Source organism: Salmo salar, chromosome 09 (assembly GCF_965601325.2).
Source record: "Salmo salar chromosome 09, fSalSal1, whole genome shotgun sequence".
Lineage (NCBI taxonomy): Eukaryota > Metazoa > Chordata > Actinopteri > Salmoniformes > Salmonidae > Salmo > Salmo salar.
The window spans coordinates 30251192-30276079 of record NC_138299.1 but is presented as its reverse complement, the minus strand read 5'-3'; the positions used below and the strand labels follow the sequence as shown (position 1 = coordinate 30276079).

Genomic DNA, 24888 nt, shown 5'->3' with positions numbered 1-24888 from the left:
CTCTCTCTCTCTAACACTCTGTCCCTCTGTGTCCTGCAGGTTCTGGGGATCCATGTGAATCATTGGAAGTTGGACCTGAAGCTGGGTGTGTACGTGCTGGTGATGTACGTCATCTTCCTGTGTTTCTCCATCATGATCGAATACAACGTGTTCACCTTCGTCAATCTGCCCATGTGTCTGGAGCAGCTGTAGGACGGCCTACACCACCAGACAGGTGTCCCTGCTGAATTATAGACTCACATAGCCCTCTGGATCTAAACTAACTACTAACTACTCAATCATTTCTATCCTGAAATCCCTACACCCCCCCCCCCCCCACACACACACATACACTCCTTTTACACACCCCTTTTTCATTCCAGACGTAAATGTCTGCCCTTGCTATATCCCTTTTCCATTCCTTCACTATCTATCAATAATATAGAGATCCCTAGATACATACATTCATTCACAATATCTTCAGTTCCCCAAACACTCTCCCAACATTTTTTTCTGCTGTCAATGAGAAGAGGCGATACCAACAGAACCGTATGGATTCTCCTTACTAACCCAGAGGAACCGAAGGCTACTCTTTGTCTTTTCCGCCAGAACCCAACTCACCGTCCAAAGGAGAGATACACAGAACCCATCTAGCTGAAACCCTCCTAGTCTTCACAACATAACCCAGGACCACCATTACACTTCCTATACTTCCGTCCTCCTCTGTTTGTATCTCATCCGGTCTCAAAAATATTTTTGGGGGGTCAGGCAGCTCACCAGCCTCCATCCTTACTAAAGAAAAGGACCCAAGCATTTATGAATTCTTCATTTATTGCCATTTTGATTTATTATATTATCTTCTTCCTTTGGAAGTAAAACAAACATACATTTCATGAACATACTGCACTTTAGATGTTGCGCGTGAAAAGAAGTAGAGTATATATGACATAATATATTATATTTTTCAGTGTTACAGTTCTTCCTTTGTGTGGTTCAATAAGGAGAGAGAGGGGGAGGCAGCATGTGCCAAATCCTATCTCTCTCTAACTGGCAGGAAGAGGAGAGTCCAGGGGAGAACCTGTCATTCTTCTGTTTCTGGACACTCCAACTGCAAGAAACTGCTGACCAAGACATTGATATGCCGTTTCCTGTGTTTGAGTGTGAGTGAAAGTAGGTGAGACATTGCAAGGAAGGGAGGAGAGTCTCCACTATTAGTATTCAGCACCACTGTGGAGAGGAGAACACATCTTGGAAGACTATGCCCCCATTGGTGCTTGGTGGATGCTGATTTAACACAAAGCTCAAGTGTATCGAGAGAACAGGACTTGGGCCCGGCCCCTTTGGCTGAGGAAAAGCATGGATTTATTTTAGTGTACTGTAGGTTGGACTGCCCGAGCCAGGCTCGTCCTCCTGAGTCATGTTGATTTGTTTTGATTGCTTAATTGTGTGTTTGATATCTTCAGCTCCTTCAGCTTGTGTTCTGTCTGAGGCCCGTTCCATCAGATACAATACAGACCCATTCAGTTTCCTCACCTCCCTGTGCTCCAGCCAGTCCGTCTCGGCGGGCTGATGAGCTGCTGCTGCTGATGGGGATCTGTGCTTCACAATGGTACACTTCTTTGTGTTGTGTGTTTGTTTATATGTAAATACGACCTGTCATGCACAAGCTGAGGTTCTCTCGTTGTGAACTCACTGCTACCTTAATTCTGCCAGTCGGGCAAGGAGGGGCAAGCGGGATGCAGTTCCTGTGTAGATATTTTAAACTGCTTCCGTCTTTCCCCTACCCTTGCTCCAAATCCTCCTCTTCCTTCTCTTCCTCCTCCTCACTTCTTTTTCTCCTGGCTCTCTCATTGTGATTTTGCCTTCTCTAAATGCATGATGGGACATTTATTTATTTCTCCTGCGGGGCAGAAGCTTAGCGGGATGGGATCACTACTCTGTCCATCCGTCAACCTCCAAATATTGGCAGCTACGAGTTGAGTTGCCCTCAGGGCACACAATGGAAAACACCTTAAACCGAAAAAGTGTTTCTTATTGGACAAGTCTAGGTAGTTGCTCCCTGTTTCAGTCCGTTTTCTTTTGTTTGGTACCTAATGAACACAACCCAGTTCAGGGGTCACTATGGGAGCAGAGGGTGGCATCTGTGTCAGTGTCAGTCGTGACTGGGTGTTTCAGTGTTGAAAAGATTTGTCACTGTTTTCTGTGTTAAAAGGCAGACGTTGGATAGAGTGTGTGGTATATACACTCAGTGGCTAGTTTATTAGGTACACCAATGGTTAGCTCCTACACTATGTGAGTCACTTGGCCATGGCTTGCTATATAAAACAGGCAGACAGGCATCGGGACATTCAGTTACTGTTCGATTGAACGTTAAAATGGTCAAAACCAGTGACCTAAGCGACTTTGACTTCGTCGGTGCCAAGTGCACTGGTTCTGGTATCTCAGAAACGGCCAGCCTCCTGGGCTTTTCATGCACTACAGTCTAGTGTTTACCGAGAATGGTGTGACAAACAAAAAACATCCAGTCAGCGTCAGTCCTGTGGGCAAAAATGGCTCGTTGATGAGAAGTTGAAGGAGAATGGCAAGAATCGTGCAAGCTAACAGGTGGCCCACAAACAGGAAAATAACAGCGCAGTATAACGGCGGTGTGCAGAACGGCATCTCGAAACACACAACTCTTTGGTCCTTATCACGGATGGGCTATTGCAGCAGACGACCTCACTGGGTTCTACTCTTATCAGCTAAAAACAAGAAGAAGCGGATCCAGTGGGCACACAATCACCAACACTGAACAACTGAGGAGTGGAAAAACATCACCTGGTCTGACAAATCTGGGTTCCTGTTGGGTCATACTGTGGCCAGAGTCAGGATTGGACATAAGAAGCATGAGTCCATGGCCTCATCCTGCCTGGTGTCAACTGTACAGGCTGGTGGCGGTGGTGTAATGGTGTGGGGAATGTTTTCCTGGCCCATGTTAGGTCCCTTGATACCAATAGAGCAATGTTTCCATCCCCCGAAGAATTTAGGCTGTTATGGAGGCAAAGGTGGTCCGACCCGGTACTAGATGGGTATAACTAATAAACTAGCCACTGAGTGTATTATATAAACACATGTATGCAATCTCAATTAAAAGAGGACCAGTTAAGTTTGGTACAATATATTATGCATTTGAGAAAAAAATGTTTTTATTGAAGCTGCTGAAAGCATTGATACTATTCAAGTACATGCACTTATGGACATACATTTATGCATGCACAAAACACACACACTTGTCAAATGTTTACTCCCCATGCCCAAAGTACACAAACAGACACTTTTCAAATGTTTACTCCAATACACGCTCACACAGGCAATCTCATACACACACACACACACACACACACACTAAATACATTTTTTGGGCTCAGTGGTAGTAGCTGGTGCATTGTTAAATGATAAGTGATGATCTGATCTGACAGGAGGGTAATGTCAGTGTTGAACGAAAGCCAGATGAATGTTGCTACGGTCTGTTTATTATGGTCTGAGTTATGATGTCACCTCACCTTAGGTGCATGATAAATAAACAAACAAACAAAGGGCGGGCTCTAGTACTGGTCTGGGTCATGTTCATTACAGCACGCAATGGAAAACATTTTGCAACAGAAACTAAAATTATTTCTTATTGGACAAGAGGTAGTCCCCTCCATGTTTCAGTCCATTTCTTAAATGTGGTGCCTAACGAACACGACCCTGGTGTGTTAAAGGCAGGTGGTATAAGACAATGGTGCCCCTGCCTGTGCCCTGGATATTTGTCCATCCTCTTACAGTCTCATTGATGTCTTGTGTTTTATTCTGTACTGTATATTCTTATTGTAACCGGGATAGAAGCCTCTACTCCTGTATTTTTCGTGTGCAACTCTTAACTCCAAGAAACAACAACAACAAAAAACATTTTGAAAATTGGTCTTGGAAAAGTGGCCATATGTTTTCAAATCTCACTTGATTTATTCCATCCCTAAAGCATTCTACTCATGTCATGAAAATAATATAATTTTGTGCCATGGGTTTTAGTTGTTATCACATATGAACAAAGGGATATGTGCATTTTTTGTAATCGTAACAATACATTTTGAAATGAATGGATGAGCAGATTTCTAAGTTTAAATAATTTGTCACCAGGTGGGGCTGAGGGTCTCCTGTAGGATCATATCCATGTTGTCAGTAAACAAACAATGCACTGATGTTAATCATAGCTCTATAAAGAGTATAATATCTCACTAAATACCCACTTCTGTTGGTGTATACCTTTGTCAAAGAGAAACAATGAGAGGAAGTCACCATTAAACTTGACTGCACTGTATGGCATGCATGAACACAACACACACACACCTACTTTGGCTCTGTTGTTATACACACAATTGTGAGAGACTTGAGTGAATGTGACCTGGTTCACTGTGAGTGAAGGGTCGTAAGGTAATTCATCAAAATTGATAAAGGTTGGCTATAGAGTTATTACAAAAACTTAAATTTAAGACATTGGTGTTTTAACTTGAATGTATTTGTCTTGCTATAAATGGATGTATCCAACCAATGCATTTTACTGTAAAGCAATAATCATCAAAGGATTTCAAAATATTTATGTATATTGTTAAACGAATCATGATTATCTACGAGATGGATGAGCTGGATGACACATTAAATAATACTATTGATAAATGCCTACTGTTCTCTTTAAAATTGCTTTCTTTGATGCTACAATGTGTACTTATACTGAACAAAAATATAAATGCAACATGTAAAGTGTTGGTCCCATGTTTCATGTGCTGAAATAAAAGATCCCAGAAATGTTCCATACACACAAAATGCTTATTTCTCTCAAATTCTGTGCACACTTTTTTCCATCCCTGTTAGTGAGCACTTCTCCTTTGCCAAGATAATCCATCCACCTGATAGGTGTGGCATATCAAGAAGCTGATTAAATAGCATGATCATTACACAGGTGCACCTTGCCACAAGTCGAGTGAGTGTGCAATTGGCATGCTGACTGCAGGAATGTCCACCAGAGCTGTTGCCAGAGATTTGAATGTTCATTCTCTACCATAGCCCGACCTCCAACGTCGTTTTTGAAAATTAGGCTGTACGTCCAACCACGCCAGCACAGGACCTCCGGCTTTGTCTGAGACCAGGCACCTGGACAACTGATGAAACTGAGGAGTATTTCTGTCTGTAATAAAGCCCTTTTGTGGGGAAAAGCGCATTCTGATTGGCTGGGCCTGGCTCCCAACTGGGTGGGCCTATGCCCTTCCAGGCCCACCCATTGCTACGCCCCTGCCCAGTCATGTGAAATCCATAGATTAGGGCCTAATGAATTTATTTAAATTTACTGATTTCCTTACATGAACTGTAACTCAGTAAAATCGTTGAAATTGTTGCATTTATATTTTTGTTTAGTATATCTTATGGATGGAATGAGTTAAAAATGCTAATTTCAGTTCATGTGGCAAAACAAGCAAGTAGTGTGGAGTCATTGTAATATCTAAATATATTTTACATAACGAAAAATAACGTATTTTTAGCCATTTCAAGCTGGTGCACAATCCAAAAGTAAAACGATCCAAAAGTAAAACGACGCAATAACTAAAACTTAAGAACGGGAAGCATATAAAAGACGCACATTGAACTGATCTACCGCTTCTTAAACTTGCTTTCAGTGAAAATTACAGATCTATTACTCACTCTTCAGTTTCATTGTTATGGAATTGGGTCCACTGTGAGATTTCTGATCCAGTATTGCCTAGATTCTCGCGAGAAGAAAACCCAACCATGAAAACACCCAAGGTCAGTATTCGTCACTATTTTCTAGAGTCACAGTTATAAACCCCGCCTATTTCTACACGTTATCTTCTTAAAATGTGATTTTAAACCTAACGACACTGCTAACCTTATGCCTTACCATAACCTTAAATTAATACAAAAAATATTTTTTGTTTGTTTTTAGGAATTTTTACGATTTTGACTGTGCTATCTAGTGGAAACCAAGGGCACGGACTGAGCGGAAGTATTGCCATTTGCAAGATTTTTTTTTTTTCTTCCAAATTCGCTTATGGGAATATTCATTAGCTACTACTAAAAACATTCCTTCCCAGGTACCATGCATTCAGAAAGGTTTATATCGGAAATAGTTCGCTTTGTGCTTTCCACTTCCTTTCACCATGCACAGTGAAAAATCGACAAGAAGCTTATATGTTTTCTTATCATGTGCTACCATTATTCGTAAACATAAGTTGTATGGTATGCATAGGTTATACATGTATCATGTTAAAGAGGACGCATGCGTATTCCTCCCACTTTACACTTACATAATAAACGTTTACCTCTTTGTATAATTATTACAACACTTTTCAGCCAAATGTGAATAGCATTAGCTAGCCACTCAGATGTCACAGTTTTGAAATGATTGATTACCCCAAAGAAAGTATTTTAGATGCATTTTGAATAGGCCTGTGTTCAGGTTTGAGCATGTTTCAGGCGTGGCAAGGTATAAGGTCACTCACCAACTCAATTCGACGGTATCCAGTGCAAAGACTAGTGTGTGTAAAGGCCACCACCACTAGAACGTGCTCAGGTGAGACCACTTCCATCTCAGTTCTTACAGAACAGACATCGAGTTTAATATGTTGATCACCAGAATCGGTCTAATCCAATCAATAAGAAAACAGGCAATAGACATTTATATTTTCAGCAAATGTCAGTTTTCTATTTTGAGGACCCAGGCCAATCATTAGTTTAGGAAGTTGATGCCATCACCTAGCTGTATGTGAATATGTAACCCATTACCTAATTCCAGCTACAGTAGTATCTCTCGCTTGCCAGACTTGAAGTCTCACATTGACTCCGTATATAAATCTGTCTGGCCAGTGTCACTACAGTAGCCTGATATCAAACCTCGTCCGTTCTAAGGCTAAGCATTTGGAGGAGGCGTTTGGTCAATGAGATTAGCCTACATCTGACACCCATTGACAAATTAACCAATATAGCGCACCCTCTAGTAGAGAGGCAACAGTAGCTGAGCCAGGTCAGTAGAGATGTCTAAGTGTCAGTCTGTTATGAGCCTTAGTGCGCTAAGGGCTCTGATCCGTAAGAAAACCCATGGCATAGAGAACACTTCTGGACTTGCTGCAGGTAGGTACGACATATAGCATATTGTAAACTGGGTGGTTCGAGCCCTGAATGCGGATTGGCTGACAGCCGTGGTATATCAGACGGTATACCACGGGTATGACAAAAAAAAAAAAAAGTATGTTGGTAACCAGTTTATAATAGAAATTAGGCATACCGGGAGTTTGTGGTATATGGCTAATATACCACGGCTAATGGCAGTATCCAGGCACTCTGCGTTGCGTCGCATTTAAGAACAGCCCTTAGCCGTGGTATATTGGCCATACCACACACCCTTGTGCCTTATTGCTTAAATATCACAACAATACTGCTTGAAAATCAACCAGCTGTATCGTCAGAGTGATGTTTACATTTAGGGCATTCTGGATGGCAACAAAGGATAAGAAAGTAACATATTGTTCTATAGACCTACAGTGCAGGATATTTTGTGTGACTGTCAGTTAGAATCTTTGATGTAATGGTTAATTATTGAATGAAACCTAAAGCACTGAACAAGCTCAAACATTTAACTTCCTCACATCTGAATAAAACAATGCAATACAATTCAGTGTACAATCTGACTCAATATTCCTTTTCATCATCAACATCTGATTGACAGGCTACCAGCAGGCTAATGTGGTGATCCTCCATAAGAGCCTAGCTGATGGCTTCGAGGCATTCTGCCATGCCAACCCCAGCCCCCTGCCCCTGCTGTACAGGAGTCAGCCTGGGGAGTGGGGCTGTCCACCTCTCGCTGCAGACGCAGACATCAGGTACTGACTGAAACACCCCTAACACAAAATCCGACAATCATTACAATACAAATGCAACAATATAACATGGACATTACATGATACAAACAAACACATCACACAATAAGCCTACAGAGACTGCACCATCTTGAATTGGTTATATTTAATGTTATTATGGGGGGGTATTCCTGAATCTAGTGAGGCATTCATGTGATGCTAACTCAAGAGAGTTGTGACTTTGATGGTAATTTTTATGTCTTGAAACAATCCCTTGACTACCCATGTGAGGTTATTTTATGTGCAGAGAAGATGTCTGTTCAGAATATAGCAGTTCAATCCGGGCAAAGTCTACTCTGAGTGGCCGTGTAGATTTAACCTCTGTCTTGTATTCATGTAATTATTTCCAGGACATGACCCTGCGTTTATGGCACATTTTGTAACTGAGAAATGTACCCATTCATCTTCCCCCATTGTTTTCCAACCTTTCACACTGCAGTAAAGCTAGTGTTGTTGTCTGTGTGTGCAGAGACTTTCAATAAAAAGAGGCTGCATTGTGTGAATGTAGGCTCTAGTCCATGTTCTCAGGAAAGGGAACCGTACCAGAGTATTTTCCACTGAGTTTCCACTTCCTTTTCACTAGACAATGAGAACTGTTTCTGTTTGATCAACAGTAAACAGCCTCTCCGGTCTATTCCTAGCTCTTTTGCTGCGCCTGTCTGTCTCTTTGCCTGTCTGTCTCTCTGTGTCTGTCTGTCAAGGACCCAAAGTTGCTTTACAATGATAGAACAAAAACAAACAGTAGTACAATATCAATCATTTCTATACATCTACTTCTCCACAGAGTGGACTGTCCCCAGTACTGTGTGTTTAAGGACGGCCTGCTGGTATCCAGAGTGTCCAGCCTGATGTCCTACAGCGGTCAGCTCCAGGACATGGTCACCTTCTACCTGGGCTGTAGCTTCAGCTTTGAGAGGACAATGCGGGAGGCCGGGGTCCCTGTCCGAAATGTGGAGCAGAACTGTAATGTCAGCATGTTCAGGGTGAGACTGGGAAGGAGGGTTTCTGCCAGGTAGAAATCTGAAGCGACTCACTGTGCCAACAGAACAGAATATAGTGATTTTCCACCAAGAAGGACATTCTTTTTCACAGGCTCGTAATTACCATATTATTTCTGATTTGGAGACAAACATATGCATAGTTCAAGAGACAAGACTTACAATGTACACAATGAGTAAAGCACATAATTTAGGCCTGTATTTTAATACACTGTCCCCTCTGCAGACATCTCTCCAGTGTAGAGGAGTGGGTCAGTTCCAGTGCCCTATGGTGGTGACTATGAGACCAATACCTGAGGAGAAGCTGGACATTGTGGCCCAGATCACTCACCTGAACCCTCTGGCCCATGGAGGACCCATCCACATTGGGGACCCAGGTACACAACTGCAGATGGGTCCTTTGTTTGTAGAAAACCAAAAGGCCTCTTCCAGCAATTTACATCCTGTCTGACTCTGCACCATCTCATCACAGCTGTGCTGGGGATCCAGGACGTATCCAGGCCGGAGTATGGGGACCCGGTGGCCCTTGGCCCAGGAGATGTACCTGCGTTCTGGGCCTGTGGGGTCACTGGTGTGGAGGCTGTCCAGAGTTGCAGTGAGTGGCTGTCTGGTTGTAATATTTATTACTGCATAACTGGCTAACAAGACACATATGGTGTTGGTTTCCCATTGACAATGAACAATAAAGTGTTCTTCTTCCTCCTCAGAGCCCTCACTGGCATTCACCCACTCTCCAGGCTGCATGTTCCTCACTGATCGAGAGGACTCATCCGTCTCTGCGTCCACATCCACCCCTGAGCCTGACCAATGCCCTCTGACTTTCTCCATCTCCCAGCAGCCTTTGCACTTCAGTGTGGCGTCCAAGGCTGTAGTCCAGAGCATACGAGACCTGGAGAAGATCATTGGCGAGGACCCAGGGGAGAGGGGTATCCGTGCGTTGTTTGTCCAGGATGAGTTGCTGAGGTCTTGCCTGTCCCTCTCCCACTCCTCATCTGTGCTCATCACTACGGGGTTCCCCACCCACTACACACACAGCCCCCCTGAGGAGACAGACGGGCCCCCCGGAGCCATCGCCATAGCAGCCACCCTCCAGGCCCTCCAGAAGGAGGTTGCTATAGTGACGGATCACCGCGCCCTGGAGATGAATAAGAGGATTATGGAGGATGCAGTGAAAAAAGGTACATGATTTGGCATATGTGTATGTGTGCCCTAGCCCTGACTCTATACAGAATTCTGTCAGTTTAGCTCCATATGTTTGGCTGACCTCTAACCGGTTTGTGTTTCTAGGTGTGATAAAGACAGCCGTACCACTGCTCAGTTACCAAGGCAACAGCCCAGACTCAGCACTGTACTTCCTGTGTCATGACGGAGACCATAAAAAGCCCAGGTGATGACCTCAGCTTTCAACACTCACACCTTTCACTCCATCCTATTCACGTGGGTCAATTTAGTATTTTGTCTGTTATGCTCAGGTTTGACCACTTGGTGGCAATAGAGCGCAGTGGCAGAGCATCTGATGGGAACTACTACAATATGAGAGGAGTGAACATCAAACACCTGGTGGACCCTATAGATGATCTATTCACCACAGCCAGCACCATCCCTGGCATCAGCACCACAGGTTGGTACAGATACTATGGAGTTTGGTATTCAGGTAGGCTACTGAAAGGTCCACCCGCTATGCACACAGATCTTTAGAATAATATGCGTGTCTCAATACAGGTGGTGTGTGTGTGTGTGTGTGTGTGTGTGAATAGGGATAGGAGATGGCGGGAACGAGCTGGGCATGGGCAAGGTGAAGGAGGCGGTGAGAGAACACATGCCCAATGGGAGCCTGATAGCCTGTGACGTGGCTGCTGACTTTGCCATCACTGCAGGTTGGGAATTAATGATGTATTCATTTAGACTTTATTTATTTACGTTTCAAATCACCTTTAGCGACCATCCTTACAGGATTATTTACTATATTATATTAAGGGTTGGGTATGTTACTTTGTAAATGTAATTCCTTATCCCCCTGATTATATTATTAGATACTGCGTTTAGATTTACAATGAGTAGATTGCAGCTCATTCTCCAGGCCAAGGGATATAACTGCAGGCAGAAGGATGGTTGTCTCAGGTTTGATCAAGGGTTGTGTATTATGAACTGCATTCCATATAGTCAGGCTGTGTGCTACTGCAGGACAGTGTCACCACCACAGACATGCTCACTGAAACAGTCAGACACGCTCTCATCAACATCCTCTCACCATCAATCAGAGGTCAGAGCAGAATTAGTTTCTTGCGTCAGCTGACCAGAGAAGAGAAACTGTCCGGCTCACCTCAGAATGCACACACACACACACACACACACTGAAACAGTCAGACACTCTCACCTCAACATCCTCTCACCATGAATCATCAGTCAAAGCAGAAGTCGTTTCTTGTGTCAGCTGACCAGAGGAGAAGAAAAAGTGTCTGGCTCACCTCAGAGAACACACACACAACATTAGAGTATTCACACAGCTTTCGGTGAGTAAGATTTCCAATTAATACTTTACACACACAACACTTAAACTTGATATAGTGGCTCAACTTATTATGTTGAGAAGTTTACAGTCGCAGACAATAGAGACAACCCACTGGGCAAAAACTGATTGAGTCAACATTGTTTCAACATCTGTGCCAGCAGCATACCATCCTTCTGAAGCTAAGCAGGGTTGTTCCTGGTCAGTCCCTGGATGGGAGACCAGATGCTGCTGGAAGTGGTGTTGGAGGGTCTAAAAAAAAATCCCAATGCCTCAGGGCAGTGATTGGGGACATTGCCCTGTGTAGGGTGCCGTCTTTAGGATGGGATGTTAAACGGGTGTCCTGACTCTCTGTGGTCACTAAAGATCCCATGGTACTTATTGTAAGAGTAGGGTTGTTAACCCCGGTGTCCTGGCTAAATCACCAATCTGGCCTTCATGGCCACCTAATCATCCCCAGCTTTCAATTGGCTAATTCATCCCCCCCTCCTGTCCCCTGTAACTATTCCCCAGGTTGTTGCTGTAAATGAGAACGTGTTCTCAGTCAATTTACCTGGTAAAATAATGGTTAAATAAATGTGATGTTGAATCAATGTGAAAAACTGATTGGATTTGTAGAAAGTCATCAACGTAAGGGCATTTAGTAATTTCTTCACCCAACTTTAAACCTTAATCCAATGACATGAAATTGTTTGTTGATTTCATGTTGAAGTCACCAAATGTAAATAACAAACTAGACGTCGAACTGACATCTGCGCCCAGTGTATAACCATTTGTGTTTATCTTTAAAAAATCTCATTAGATCATGAGATAGCATCATTAAGAGAGTGTATGAGGGAGACTGAGAAAATTGAAGTTGTAAAACTGTTTTGAATCTCATCCTGTTCTTCGTCTCTACCCCTGTCTCTGGGTTGTAGGAGTGTCTAACTGGGGAGGCTACGGCATGGCCTGTGCTCTGTACATCCTCAGTCTCTGTCCCATCCACCAGCGGTACCTCCACAAAGGCCTGGGCCAGCCTCACCCACCTACCCAGGACCAGCACCAGGCCTGGGCTGCTAGCCTGCCCTCTGTAGCCAAGGTACGGTAGTTCCTAGATCACACTGTACAACTTAAGTACAATACATTTGACAACGGTTGTGATACAACTGATAATGTTGAGTTTGTCTGCACAAAAATGTTTACAACACCGCTGTATCAAAAGCGTTTTACATCAGTTGAACTGGGCCAGGGATGTAGTCAAGGTAAGAATGTCCAGGCCTGGCTCTAGGCCAAACTAATTCTATGTCTCTAGGTATATCTATGCTTCACTACATGCAGATCTTAGGCATGGGGTCAGAGCAGAGGCCCTCCACTGTCACAGTGAGATCATTATAGTGAGGTGCAGACAGAGTCCCTAGAGAATAGGCCGGGCCGCCACATTCTGGACATTTTTGTATGCGTGGTGAAACTCCCAGACCACTTCAGAACCCCAGCAAAGCCAATGTGTCATTAACATATGCATCTCACAACACTGAACATCTGTTCCTAAACCTATTGAAAATAAGCAGTGTTTTAAATTAAAAGGTTGGCTTGCAAAAGTATATGCTTTATCTATAGCAAAATGTGGCAAGCTGTAAAGAGAGGATGCCGAGATAGGGGCCAGCACAGCTTGCCACATTTTGCTATAGATAAAGCATATACTTTTGCAAGCCAACCTTTTAATTTAAAACACTGCTTATTTTCAATAGGTTTAGGAACAGATGCCTAGTGTTGTGAGATGTATACAGCACTTGACACAGATGTTTAACTCACAACTAGCATGTAAGCCGTCTCAATATTCTTATTTTGACACCGATCTAAAACGTCTTTACAGTACAGTATCTGTATTACAGTACTTGGGAAGCGTTGAAGTGATGGTTAAACAGCAGGTTGCAGTGAGACGAGTAGTGTAATTCAGACCCCTTGACTTTCTCTACATTTTGTTACGTTACTGTCTAATTCTAACATTGATTAAATAAAACATCATCAATCTACACACAATACCCAATAATGACAAAGTGAAAACAGGTTTTTAGATTGTTTTTAATACATTTACAAAACCAAAAAACATACCTTATTTACATAAGTATTCAGACCCTTTGCTATAAGACTCTAAATTGAGCTCAGGTGCATCCTGTTTCCATTGATCATCCTTGAGCTGTTTCTACAAGTTGATTGGAGTCCATCTGTGGTAAATTCAATTGATTGGACATGTGGAAAGGCACACACCTGTCTATAAGGTCCAACAGTTGACAGTGCATGTCAGAGCAAAAACCAAGACATGAGGTCAAAGGAATTGTCTGTAGCGCTCCAAGACAGGATTGTGTCGTGGCACAGATCTGGGGAAAGGTACCAAAATATTTCTGCAGCTTTGAAGGTCCACAAGAACACTGGTCTCCATCATTCTTAAATGGAAGAAGTTTGGAAACACCAAGACTCTTCCTAGAGCCCCCGCCCTGCCAAACTGAGCAATCGGAGCAGAAGGGTCTTGGTCAGGGAGGTGACCAAGAACTGAATGGTTACTCTGACCGAGCTCTAGAGTTGAACTGTGGAGTTGGGAGAACCTTACAGAAGGACAAACATCTCTGCAACACTCCATCAATCAGGCCTTTATGGTAGAGTGGCCAGACGGAAGCCACTCCTCAGTAAAAGGCACATGACAGCCTGCTTGGAGTTTGCCAAATGGCACCTAAAGGACTCTCAGAGCATGAGAAACAAGATTCTCTGGTCTGATGAAACCAAGATATAACTCCTTAGCCTGAATGCCAAGCGTCACATCTGGAGGAAACCAGGCACCACTCATCACCTGGCCAATACTATCCCTACGGTGAAGCGTGTGGTGGCAGCACCATGCTGTGGGAATGTTTTTCAATGGCAGGGAGACTACTAAGGATCAAGGGAAATATTAACGGAGCAAAGTACAGAGAGATCCTTGATGAAATCTTGCTTTCAGGACCTCAGACTGGGGCAAAGGTTCACCTTCCAACAGGACAACGACCCTAAGCACACAGCCAAGACAACGCAGGAATGGCTTCGGGACAAGTCTCTGAATGTCCTTGAGTGGCCCAGCCAGAGACCGGACTTGAACCCGATCAAACATCTCTGGAGAGACCTGAAAATAGCTATACAGTGACGCTCCCCATCCAACCTGACAGAGCTTGAGAGGATCTGCAGAGAAGAATGGGAGAAACTCCCCAAATACAGGTGTACCAAGCTTGTAGCGTCATACCCAAGAATACTCGAGGCTGTAATTGCTGCCAAAAGGTGCTTCAACAAAGTACTGAGTAAAGGGTCTGAATAATTATGTAAATGTTTTCAGTTTATTTTAAATACATTTGCAAAAAATGTCTAAAACCTGTTTTTGCCTTGTGGGGTATTGTGTGTAGATTTTTTTTTATTAAATAAAGGTTAAACTAGGCAAGTCAGTTAAGAACACTTATATTTACAATGACGGCCTACACCGGCCAAACCCGGACGATGCTGGGCCAATTGTGCACCGCTCTATGGGACTCCCAATCATGGCCGGTTGTGATACAGCCTGGATTCGAACCAGGGTGTCTGTAGTGACGCCTCTAGCACTGAGATGCAGTGCCTTAGACCGCTGCGCCACTTGGGAGCCCAGAATGAGATATATTTTTTTTTAAAGGCTGTAACGTAACAATATGTGGAAAAAAGTCAAGGGGTCTGAATACTTTCCGAATGCACTGTAGGTCAGTGTTTCCTCCAGATCCCCAGTCATTATTTATATTTTTTGGTTAAATTCCAACCCCAGCATACCTGGATCAACTCATGTTGAATAGTTCACTAGTTACGTCAGGTGTGGTAGTGTTGCAATGAAACATATATGTGGACTTGATGGGGGTCCAGTTTGAGAAACAGTTTGGTATATTTTAACCTGTGTCATCGGTCTCTGTTTGCCATGCCACAGGAGGAGGAGATGCTGTCCATCCTGGTGCAACATGGTGTCCGCAGCGGAAAGACAGGAACCCTGGGCATGGAGGTGGACGGCCTGACCTTTCACCCCACACACTCTGACCTCATCATAAAGCTCAGGGACCGCATCTCACAGAGAAAGTGAAACTACACCTTACAAACTACCACCTATGCAAAGTAGTGAACACACCACCAACCCACGCAGAGTAGTGAAAATACCATGCCGTTGCTGTCATTCCCCTCCTCCCTCCTCTGTATCCACCACACCACCTCCCCCAACGATTGGGGATGGTCCTTTGTCTGTGACCAGGTGCAAGCCCCACCCAAGCCAAAAGCTACTACACTGCAAAACCCTACACTATCTCACATCATTAATCATCTGATTGCATGGAACCTGAACACGATATTACAGTACATGGCAGTCTTCCTAAAGGCTTGAGTTTGATGCTGCCATGTTTGGATCAAACCGAGAAGTGTGGAGTTGGAGTTGTCTGTAGTTGTGCATTTGATTGCTCCCGAACATTTATTACAAACTTCATAAATTAAAAACCATTGTCCTTGTGTAGCTCAGTTGGTAGAGCATGGCGCTTGTACATAAAATGCATGCATGACTAAGTTGCTTTGGATAAAAGTGTCTGCTACGTTGCATATATTATGTTACAAGCTAAAGCCTGATATCAGCCAACGCCATAAACCAAGTTGATTTTATAGCTTTGTGATCTTAATTCTAGGATAAACAAGGCACTAGATTAGAACTATATACAACTGTTTTTAGTTTGTGATATAGACCTTGAATACCACAATTCCCAATCTCTCAAATATCTTGTTGAAAAGGGTTATTTTTTTGTTAGTAAAATCATCTTGTGTTGATTAGTAGGACCAAATTAATATAACCAAATAGAGAATCAGTCACGCACGCACACTGGACAGACACACGCGCACAGATCCGAAGGCAGACTGCTCTCAGGGACAGTTGACTGCCTTTGTGACACACTGCCAACTGTGCTATGCTACTAACACTTCGTCTCCAGCTTCCAGATAAAAGACAGAGGGGTCTGTGTGTTTTACACACCATAAATACTGGCTTGGTAACTTTTTGTCTTCCTTAGCTATGAGTCGGTGAGCAAAACACTTGCTAAGAGCAGAGTACCACTGAAACCTGTGTCCTAAAAACCCTGTAATTCTTCAGAGACATTGTTTAAATTTGCTCAACACACACTGTCTTACTAATATTAATGGTGTTAATGACATTTGTATTCGAAATCATAATCACTTGATTATTTTAATACACTACATAAACTGTTAAATCATGTAATAATAATTTGAAAAGTAATCAAAGTGCTGTTATCTGATTAGAGCTCCACTGAAACATGATTTCATCAACTGTCAGTGCCAGTGTGTGCTATGCTAGGGGCCACCCTCCCCTTACTTCCTCCCTCCGCAGCCAAGGTCACGCACAGATCTGTCTAAAACAACCTTTCACACACACATCTTACCATCAACACTGTCTGACAAACACATGGTATGGTTTCAGGCAACCCTGCAAAAACTGAAGACATATTGAATTCTCCAGCCAAAGAATTCAATCCAACATTATGCTCCTACTCTTGCTTCTAGTCCTTATGTCACTCAGTTAGTTTGTTTACCTATGGTTTTCTTATCTAACATGGATATGATAGAAAGCAATGATATTAGGTTTGACCTTTCCAAATGAAGCCCTTTCCTTCTAGGTTCAGCCAAAGTAAAGTTAGTGACGTCCAAGGAGGCTTCTGTTGCTAGGTTAATAAACAGACCAAGGCTTTTTCTTAGCTAGCGACTGGTTACACCTGAGAATGTTTAGCATTACTCGATGATGGAATTAATGAGTTGCTTACTTGATAAAATAAATTTTAAAATGCAGAACTGAACAAGTTCAGCCCAACAAAAACAGGACGCTGACAATTAGTGTCAATTCAACTCTAGTCCCACTGAGCCATGTGTGTGTGTGTACGCACGGTTCTGCTTCAAGTGTGTTTGGAGTTTGATGCATTAGTTGTGTTTGAGTGTGTAGTTCTATTTTGAATCACATTCCAACTGCCAAGGCAAAGTTAACTAACTGGGTGTTTCTGGGACGACTCCTTCAAATCCTTCACAGGTGAGAGAGATACAGAGATAGTCAACGTGATAGAGGAATGGCTGTAGTTGCATCTGCCTCAAACTCCTACAAGGTGGCAAAAGTGTGAAAAATGAGAACATACAAGACAATTTGTTTTATGCCTAAGACATATCAGATGAGCAATCTGAATAAGATGCAAATGAATACATCAAATCTTGGAGAAACAAATACAGGAAAGCCCTCTTCCAGAGAACACAATCCCAGAGGAAAACACCTTAACTCTACAGAAGAATCCTGACACATTATGGCAGCATTTTAATATTGATGTTGTAAATATGAGAGATGTGCTGAGAACATTTCCAATAAGACCAAATGAAAAGAAAAACAGCAAGGGTTCATAACTTCAGCAGATGTAGAATAAAAGTCATGTAACAGCAACTATCCTACGCAACAAGAATGCATTTCCTGCATCACTGAATACAGTGTCACTGCTAACGTCAAGCAAGACCACATGGTCACAAAGCAAATCTTTCAAATAGCAAGAAGTCAACAAGATAACATTAAACCCATGAATTGGTTAAGACATATCTACAAAAATAGACTTTGAACATTACTCTACAGATATATCATATGTTCTTATTGTGTGGTTAAAGTGACATGCATACACATACATATACAATATTTGAACAAATATTACATTTGATACCATTAGAGACCCTGCAGTAAATGTGTATTTCCTTGCGTTTTCTTTTGGGCTGATAGCGATGTATGAGTCAACACTATTGTTACACAGTCTCCTACTGTATGAAGTTATTCACCCATGATTTAGGAGCTCTGAATATCTCTGTATGTTTGCCTTACATGTTCCAATTCATCATCATCCTTAGGTGATTTACAACTGCCTCATTCACCATTGAAATTCCTCTTTTCCTATGTCCTTCTGCTTTGGGAAGATCTGGTACTTAAAGAAGTAAAAATACCAATGTAAGGAGGGGAAACATGCAGCAGAAAATCTGTGCAGTGTGTGAAAGGTGAGAGGTCAGCTGTGCTGGTCCTCATGTGGGTTGTTTAACCTGGAAATACTCAGGCTGTGTGGCCAGGACACAGCCTGGGGAGACATGGGAATGGGAGAGGGGATGGGGGCGTCATGGTGCTCTTCCAACTAAGACATCCTTAATAGAGGCAGGGCAGGCCCCTGGGAAAGAGAATGCGGTGGAGAACATTGTGATTGACCTATGCTCCACAAAGAAGTCAAGTAAGTCAGGACCTCTGGGGTACTACTGAGCTTGACTCAGCTAGAATAATCCACTTAAAATCTATCTTTTGGTATTTGTTTAATTGGTCCACTGTTGATAGAGTCACCAAATGTTGTGCATGTCAGAAATCAAGTTTAAGATTTAAATGATGCATAACTTGTCATACTGGCTGTATTTCTGCCTGCTTGAACGGCAATAGTTCAGATACACATGAAATGACCCGGGAATCAATAGACATCACCAGAGATGCACAAAAACAACATAACAGAAATTCATTCATTTTAAATGTTAAGGCTCTTAACCAATGTATGTATGTATGCATTTATGTGAGCTCCAAAAGTATTATGACAGTGACACATTTGTTGTTGTTTTGGCTCTGTACTCCAGGACTTTGGATTTGAAAGGATGCAATGACTATGGAGGTTAAAGAGCAGAATGTCAGCTTAAATTTGAGGGCATTTTCATCCATCCTTTTCAGGTGAACCGTTTAGAAATTACAGCACTTTTTGTACATAGTAGCCCCATTTCAGGGGACAAATTTACTTATATCTGTAATAAAGTAGTAAAAAGTGATGTATTTGGTCCAATATTCCTAGCACATCTTTACTACATTAAGATTGTAACTGTATAAACTTGTTGGATGCATTTGCTATTTGTTTTGAATGTGTTTCAGATTATTTTGTGCCCAACAGTGGCGGTTCTAGACCATTTCAACTGGGGGGGCCAAGCTGGGGCCAGTTGTACTGTTAGAGGGGCCAGTTACATTAGACGTTATTGTTGTCATATCGTTTTCTTCACTGCATTGCAGGCATTAGCAGGCAAAAGACCAAGTTCATAATCATCATCACCACTGTCTAATAAAGGATGTAAAAATAAGAACAATAGAAAAAATTACTTATGTAAAAATTATTTCATATTCCACATTTAGGGGGGCCACAAGGGGGTCCAAAATTGTTGTCACAGGGGCACTGCCCAATAGAAATGAATGGTAAATAATGTGTCCTTTTGGAGTCACTTTTATTGTAAATAAGAATAGAATAGGTTTCTTAACACTTACATTAATGTGGATGCAACCATGATTACAGATAAACCTGAATGAATCATGAATAATGATTAGAGAGAAAGTTAGAGGCATAAATATCATACCCCCACGACATGCTAACCTCTCACCATTACAATAACTGGGGAGGTTAGCATTTTTGGTGGGGTATGACTTAAAATCCAAAGTGCTGAATTACAGAACCAAAACAACAGAAATTGTCACTGCCCCAATACCTTTGGAGCTCACTGTTTGTATGTATTTTTGTTTATGCTCTACACACAATGTCATTTATGAATCTGAGCTAAGTTGAGGAATCCTTTACATACCCCTGAAATGGGAGCGATTCACAGATATTGAGCAGCAAGAATCTAACCCACGAATCCTAGAGGACCTACGATAGAGATAAATTAGGTCACGTGTTGATATGTCTGATCTGTGCTGATAGGTATGAAGTCAGTCACTCCTGAAATCACCGTCTGGGATTTAAAACCCTGAGAATGAATATTAAATAATGTGATGAGAGATAGAAACAAAATGTTACAGGAAGAAATTTGCTAGCCTGTATAGAGATAGTTTTGAAATCAAAACTCTCAAAAGAAAGCGTTGTAAAATTAAAAACAAAAAACATTACCTTATAACACTGTTGTAGCACTGCTATAACCCTTTTTTTTATGACATCTCATTGCAGAATGTTCCATGTCACTGTCACTATTATTTTTCCCACCATCCCTCTTATCCAAATCTGGTTCCAACTCCTAGACTACTATTCAAGCATCTTTAGGTCCTTCCAAAGAACTTTATAAAACCCATGTATTATTTATATTACTGCTAAATCATCTGGTTCTGTGTCAGCGGTGTGACTGTTGTTGTCCCCTTCTCGTTGGAGGTGGCCACCTCGTTGGAGTCTGTCCCCGTGGTGGTGGCGGTAACAGGGCTGTGCTGTCCCCTGTGGCAGCTGCAGCAGAGGGCCTGGGTACAGGCCTCCTGGGCCTGCTGGAGCCCCTGCTGGGCGCTCTCACTGACGAAGCAGTACAGCGCCGGGTCGGCCACACAGTTGAAGCTGGTGAGCAGCAGGGAGAAGTGATAGTAGTTGAAGATACTGATGATGAAGGCGCAGTCCCTCTCAAAGACTGTACGCAGCAACAGGAACACGTGGTACGGAGAGAAACATACCAGGAAGATGACGATAGTGCTGGTCACCAGGTGCTTGATGCGGGTCTTCTGGGCACTCTGAGTGCCAGTGCTCTTCCTGACTGCCCGCAGGACTCTGAAATACGACACGGACAGGATGCCCAGGGGGAACAGGAAGCCAACGGAGAAACGGTAGTAGTTAATTGGGTACTCCCATGGTTGCATGGGGTAGTGCTCAAAGCAAACCGATTGGTTGGTGCGGTCAGTGCTTAGTTCCTTGTGTCTGAAAAAGACCACGCCCACGGCAATCTCTTTCAACCAGATGAACGCACTGGCCAATGTAGCCGCCCGCATGCTCCGGAATGCTGTGAAGTGGAACGGGTACACCACGGCCAGGTAACGGTCTATAGAGATACAACATAAGAACCCTATACTAATATAGATGTTTTCATAGAGCAGGAAGCCACACAGTTGGCACAGCCACTCCGTTTGGCTCCAGTCATCTCCCTGGAAGATGTACTGCAGCCAGAGAGGCAACGAGGCCAGGTAGAGGAGGTCCGATATGGTCAGGTTGAGCAGGTAGACCCCCAGCTCGTTCTTGGCTCTCAGCTGCAGCCAGGCGTGGTAGAGGGAGAAGGCGTTGGTGGGCACGCCAATCAGAAGGACCAGGATGTAGGCTCCAGAAAACAGGTACTGGTGGATCTCATGGCTGATGGTGCAGTTAATGTAGTCCGACTCAACCTTAAACATGTTCATCGTCATGCCAGACATGGCCCAAATGCCATGTTCCTTTCTGTTAGTAGTAGCACCCACACACTACCAGGCTGTGAGACCCATGGTTAGGTTGACTCAACACAAAGGCCATAACTCCAACTCAGCTCTGGAAGAGAAAAAAAAAACAAGTCAATGTCCTGAAATGAAAATACATACAATGAGAGTAATCTGATAGTCCATGTCTAAATATATCATTCTAAGAACAAGGCTTCAGCAGACTGAGACAATCTTAACTCAACTGGAAATAGCGATGGCCACACATCTTGAAATAACATACCACTATGTTACAGTTGCAACTATTGGCAAGTTTTACTCATAAGTGTCATCCTTGCTTATTATAAAAGTGTGCAAAAAAAACATTGGCAGTACACACATACTACTCTCACTGCAGTATTCAGACAGGATATTGTAATCTGTGAGGTGTTTGGAATCAGGGTGAAGTTACTACTTCATGTGCATCAATTGGCATACCGCCCCAACAGATCACCCAATCTCTACTGCACTCCACACTGGCCTTTCCCACCTGGACAAAAGGAACATCAATGTGAGAACGCTGTGTCATTGACTCCAGCTCAGTCTTCAACACCATAGTGCCCACAAAGCTCATCACTAAGCTAAGGACTCTGGGACTGAACCCTCCCTCTGCAACTGAATCCTGGACTTCGTGACGTGCCACCCCCAGGTGGTGAGGGTAGGCAACAACACGTCTGCCACGCTGATCCTCAACACTAGGGCCCCTCGGGTGTGTACTTAGTCCCCTCCTGAACTCCCTGTTCACCCATGACTTCGTGGCCAAACACAACCCCAACACCATCATTAAGTTTGCTGACGACACAACAGTGGTAGGCCTGATCACCGACAACGATGAGACGGCCTATAGGGAGGTGGTCAGAGAACTGGCAGTATTGTGCCTGGACAACAACCTCTCCCTCAATGTGAGCAAGACTAAGGAGCTGATCGTGGACTACAGGTAAAGGCAGGCCGAACAGGCCCCCATTAACAGCAACTGGGCTGTAGTGGATCGGGTTGAGAGTTTCAAGTTCCTTGGTGTCCACATCACCAATGAACTATCATGGTCCAAACATACCAAGACAGTCGTGAAGAGGGCACGACAAAACCTTTTCCCCGCAGGAGACTGAAAAGATTTGGCATGGGTCCCCAGAGCTTCAAACAGTTCTACAGCTGCACCATCGAGAGCATCCTGACCGGCTGCATCACCGCCTGGTATGGCAACTGCTCTGTATCTGACTAAGGCGCTACAGAGGGTAGTGCGTACAGCCCAGTACATCACTCGGGCCAAGCTTCCTGCCATCCAGGACCTATATAATAGGCCGTGTCAGAGGAAAGCCCATAAAATTGTCAGAGACTGCAGTCACCCAAGTCATAGACTGTTTTCTCTGCTACCGCACGGCAAGCAGTACCAGAGCGCAAAGTCTAGGACCAAAAGGCTCCTTAACAGCTTCTACACCCAAGCCATAACACTGCTGAAAAATTAATAAAATGGCCGACGAACAATTACATTGACACCCCTCTTTGTTTTGTACACTGCTGCTACTCGCTGTTTATTATCTATGCATTGTCACTTCACCCCTATCTACATTTACATTTTAGTCATTTAGCAGACGCTCTTATCCAGAGCGACTTACAGTAGTGAATGCATACATTTCATTTCATGCATTTTTTATTTTTTATTTTTTTACATATACAAATTACCTCTAACCTGTATCCCCGCACACTGACTCAGTACCGGTACCCCCTGTATATAGCCACGTTATTGTTATGTTGTTGTGTTACTTTAGTTTATTTGGTAAATATTTTCTTAACTCTTCTTGAACTGCACTGTTGGTTAAGGGCTTGTAAGTAAGCATTTCACGGTAAGGTCTACACTTGTTGTATTTGACGCATGTGACAAATAAAGTTTGATTTGATCACCATAGCTTCTCTATTTCTGCTGTGTGTGTTTTGTGTTCCCCCACAACTCCAGGCCTCCAATTAGAGTGATTTTCCTGTGAGGGACATCAGAAGGACTGAGGAGATCAGGGAACAGTTTTCCCCACTTTCTCTGACTAGGGCTATGTCCTGATTTGCCAACCATCTCCTGAAGTGTGCACTTGCACACTTTCTTGCATTAATTTCGCAATGGAGGAAACTGCCTCCTGACAATTCTTACACCAATGCCATGCAAGTGCACACTTCAAGAGAAGGGTGGAGAATTCAGACATAGCCTAGCCCTCCACAACAGGCCTCCACAACAGGCCTGCAGGACAGAGAAGAGATCAAGATAACATCGTCCCAGTCATGACTTCACAGCCATATGCTCTTTTGTAAAAAAATAAATAATTTACCTCAATGATAAGCCTATTGAAATCAAATAAAATTATACCTGTGTAGTAACGTTGTAATTACACGAGTAACATTGTAAAAACATTCATTGTGTGACCATGATTAAAATACAGGGCATTGCTCTGTTCAGGCATGATGAATCCCACACACTAGCTCATGTGACTTGCCTAGAGCTTTTGCTGTTCTATGTGAAATTACCTCTGGTTCATCACACAGACAGACACAGCCAGGTGAGGTCTGCGCTCTACTAGCTGGAACTTAATAAAACCCATGTACTACATGGATATCGATTGGCCAGGCCTTGCTACCAGGTGACTAGTGAGCCTGCCAACAGCCCTATGCATGTAACCTTGGCAACCTAAACTGAAACTATGGAGGCTGTATATCAGAAATACAAGACAGTCAATACAAAGGGAAGACAGCACGGTGACCATGGAAACAGGGCAAGCATGATAGTCAAGAATGTAGTGATGAAATATTAAAATGCGTCATTACCCTCACAGGTCCTTCCTACTTTGTGATAATATCCCATAATGAAAATATCCAGAGTTACTCTGCTCTTACCTTTGTTCTCATAACATGTCTGAATGGGCCCATCTGCAGATGGAGATATAAGTCAACACAAAACCATAAACCATCACCACTGATACTGATGAGTGTAGGAAGCGGTGTGTTCAGTAGGCATCAAATGTTTTGAAGCAGAGTGAAAAAGGGCGGTACTAACTGCAATTATCAAATTACAAACACACGTTTGTTTTTTGATGTAAAATGCTTAATGGTCCAATGCAGAACATTAGCTACTGATTGATATTGGATTAGGATTTCTAGTATGAATATGTTAGATCAATAACAGAATCCCCCTGT

General features: G+C 43.1%; 3 protein-coding genes across 6 annotated transcripts in view; 2 read left to right on the top strand and 1 right to left on the bottom strand.

Annotated features, from left to right (window-relative positions):
• slc24a4a (solute carrier family 24 member 4a) overlaps positions 1-4674 on the top strand; it is a 49308-nt gene extending 44634 nt beyond the window's left edge. For all 3 annotated transcript variants that reach the window (XM_014211084.3, XM_014211082.3, XM_045723570.2), the window contains one exon: positions 40-4674. In XM_014211084.3, the coding sequence (XP_014066559.1) occupies positions 40-192 (153 nt within the window). In that variant the 3' untranslated portion in view covers positions 193-4674. The remainder of the gene's footprint in view (positions 1-39) is intronic.
• Positions 4675-6236: 1562 nt separating this feature from the next.
• On the top strand, positions 6237-16091 carry dglucy (D-glutamate cyclase). 2 transcript variants are annotated; one of them, XM_014211080.3, is made up of 11 exons: positions 6237-6583; positions 7736-7889; positions 8710-8908; positions 9150-9300; positions 9396-9518; positions 9631-10101; positions 10211-10310; positions 10396-10544; positions 10681-10800; positions 12350-12510; positions 15379-16091. In XM_014211080.3, exons 1-11 carry the CDS (start codon positions 6478-6480, stop codon positions 15526-15528), a joined length of 1884 nt encoding a protein of 627 aa, XP_014066555.3. In that variant the 5' UTR covers positions 6237-6477; the 3' UTR covers positions 15529-16091. The 2 variants fall into 2 exon arrangements, with proteins under 2 accessions (XP_014066555.3, XP_014066556.1); XM_014211081.3 differs by lacking the exon at positions 6237-6583 and adding an exon at positions 6819-7140.
• Positions 16092-20387: 4296 nt separating this feature from the next.
• Positions 20388-21780, bottom strand: LOC106611215 (G-protein coupled receptor 68). The gene has a single exon (XM_045723571.2). The coding sequence runs from the start codon at positions 21676-21678 to the stop codon at positions 20605-20607; it is 1074 nt and encodes a 357-aa protein (XP_045579527.1). The 5' UTR covers positions 21679-21780; the 3' UTR covers positions 20388-20604.
• Between the last annotated feature and the right edge of the window lie 3108 nt (positions 21781-24888).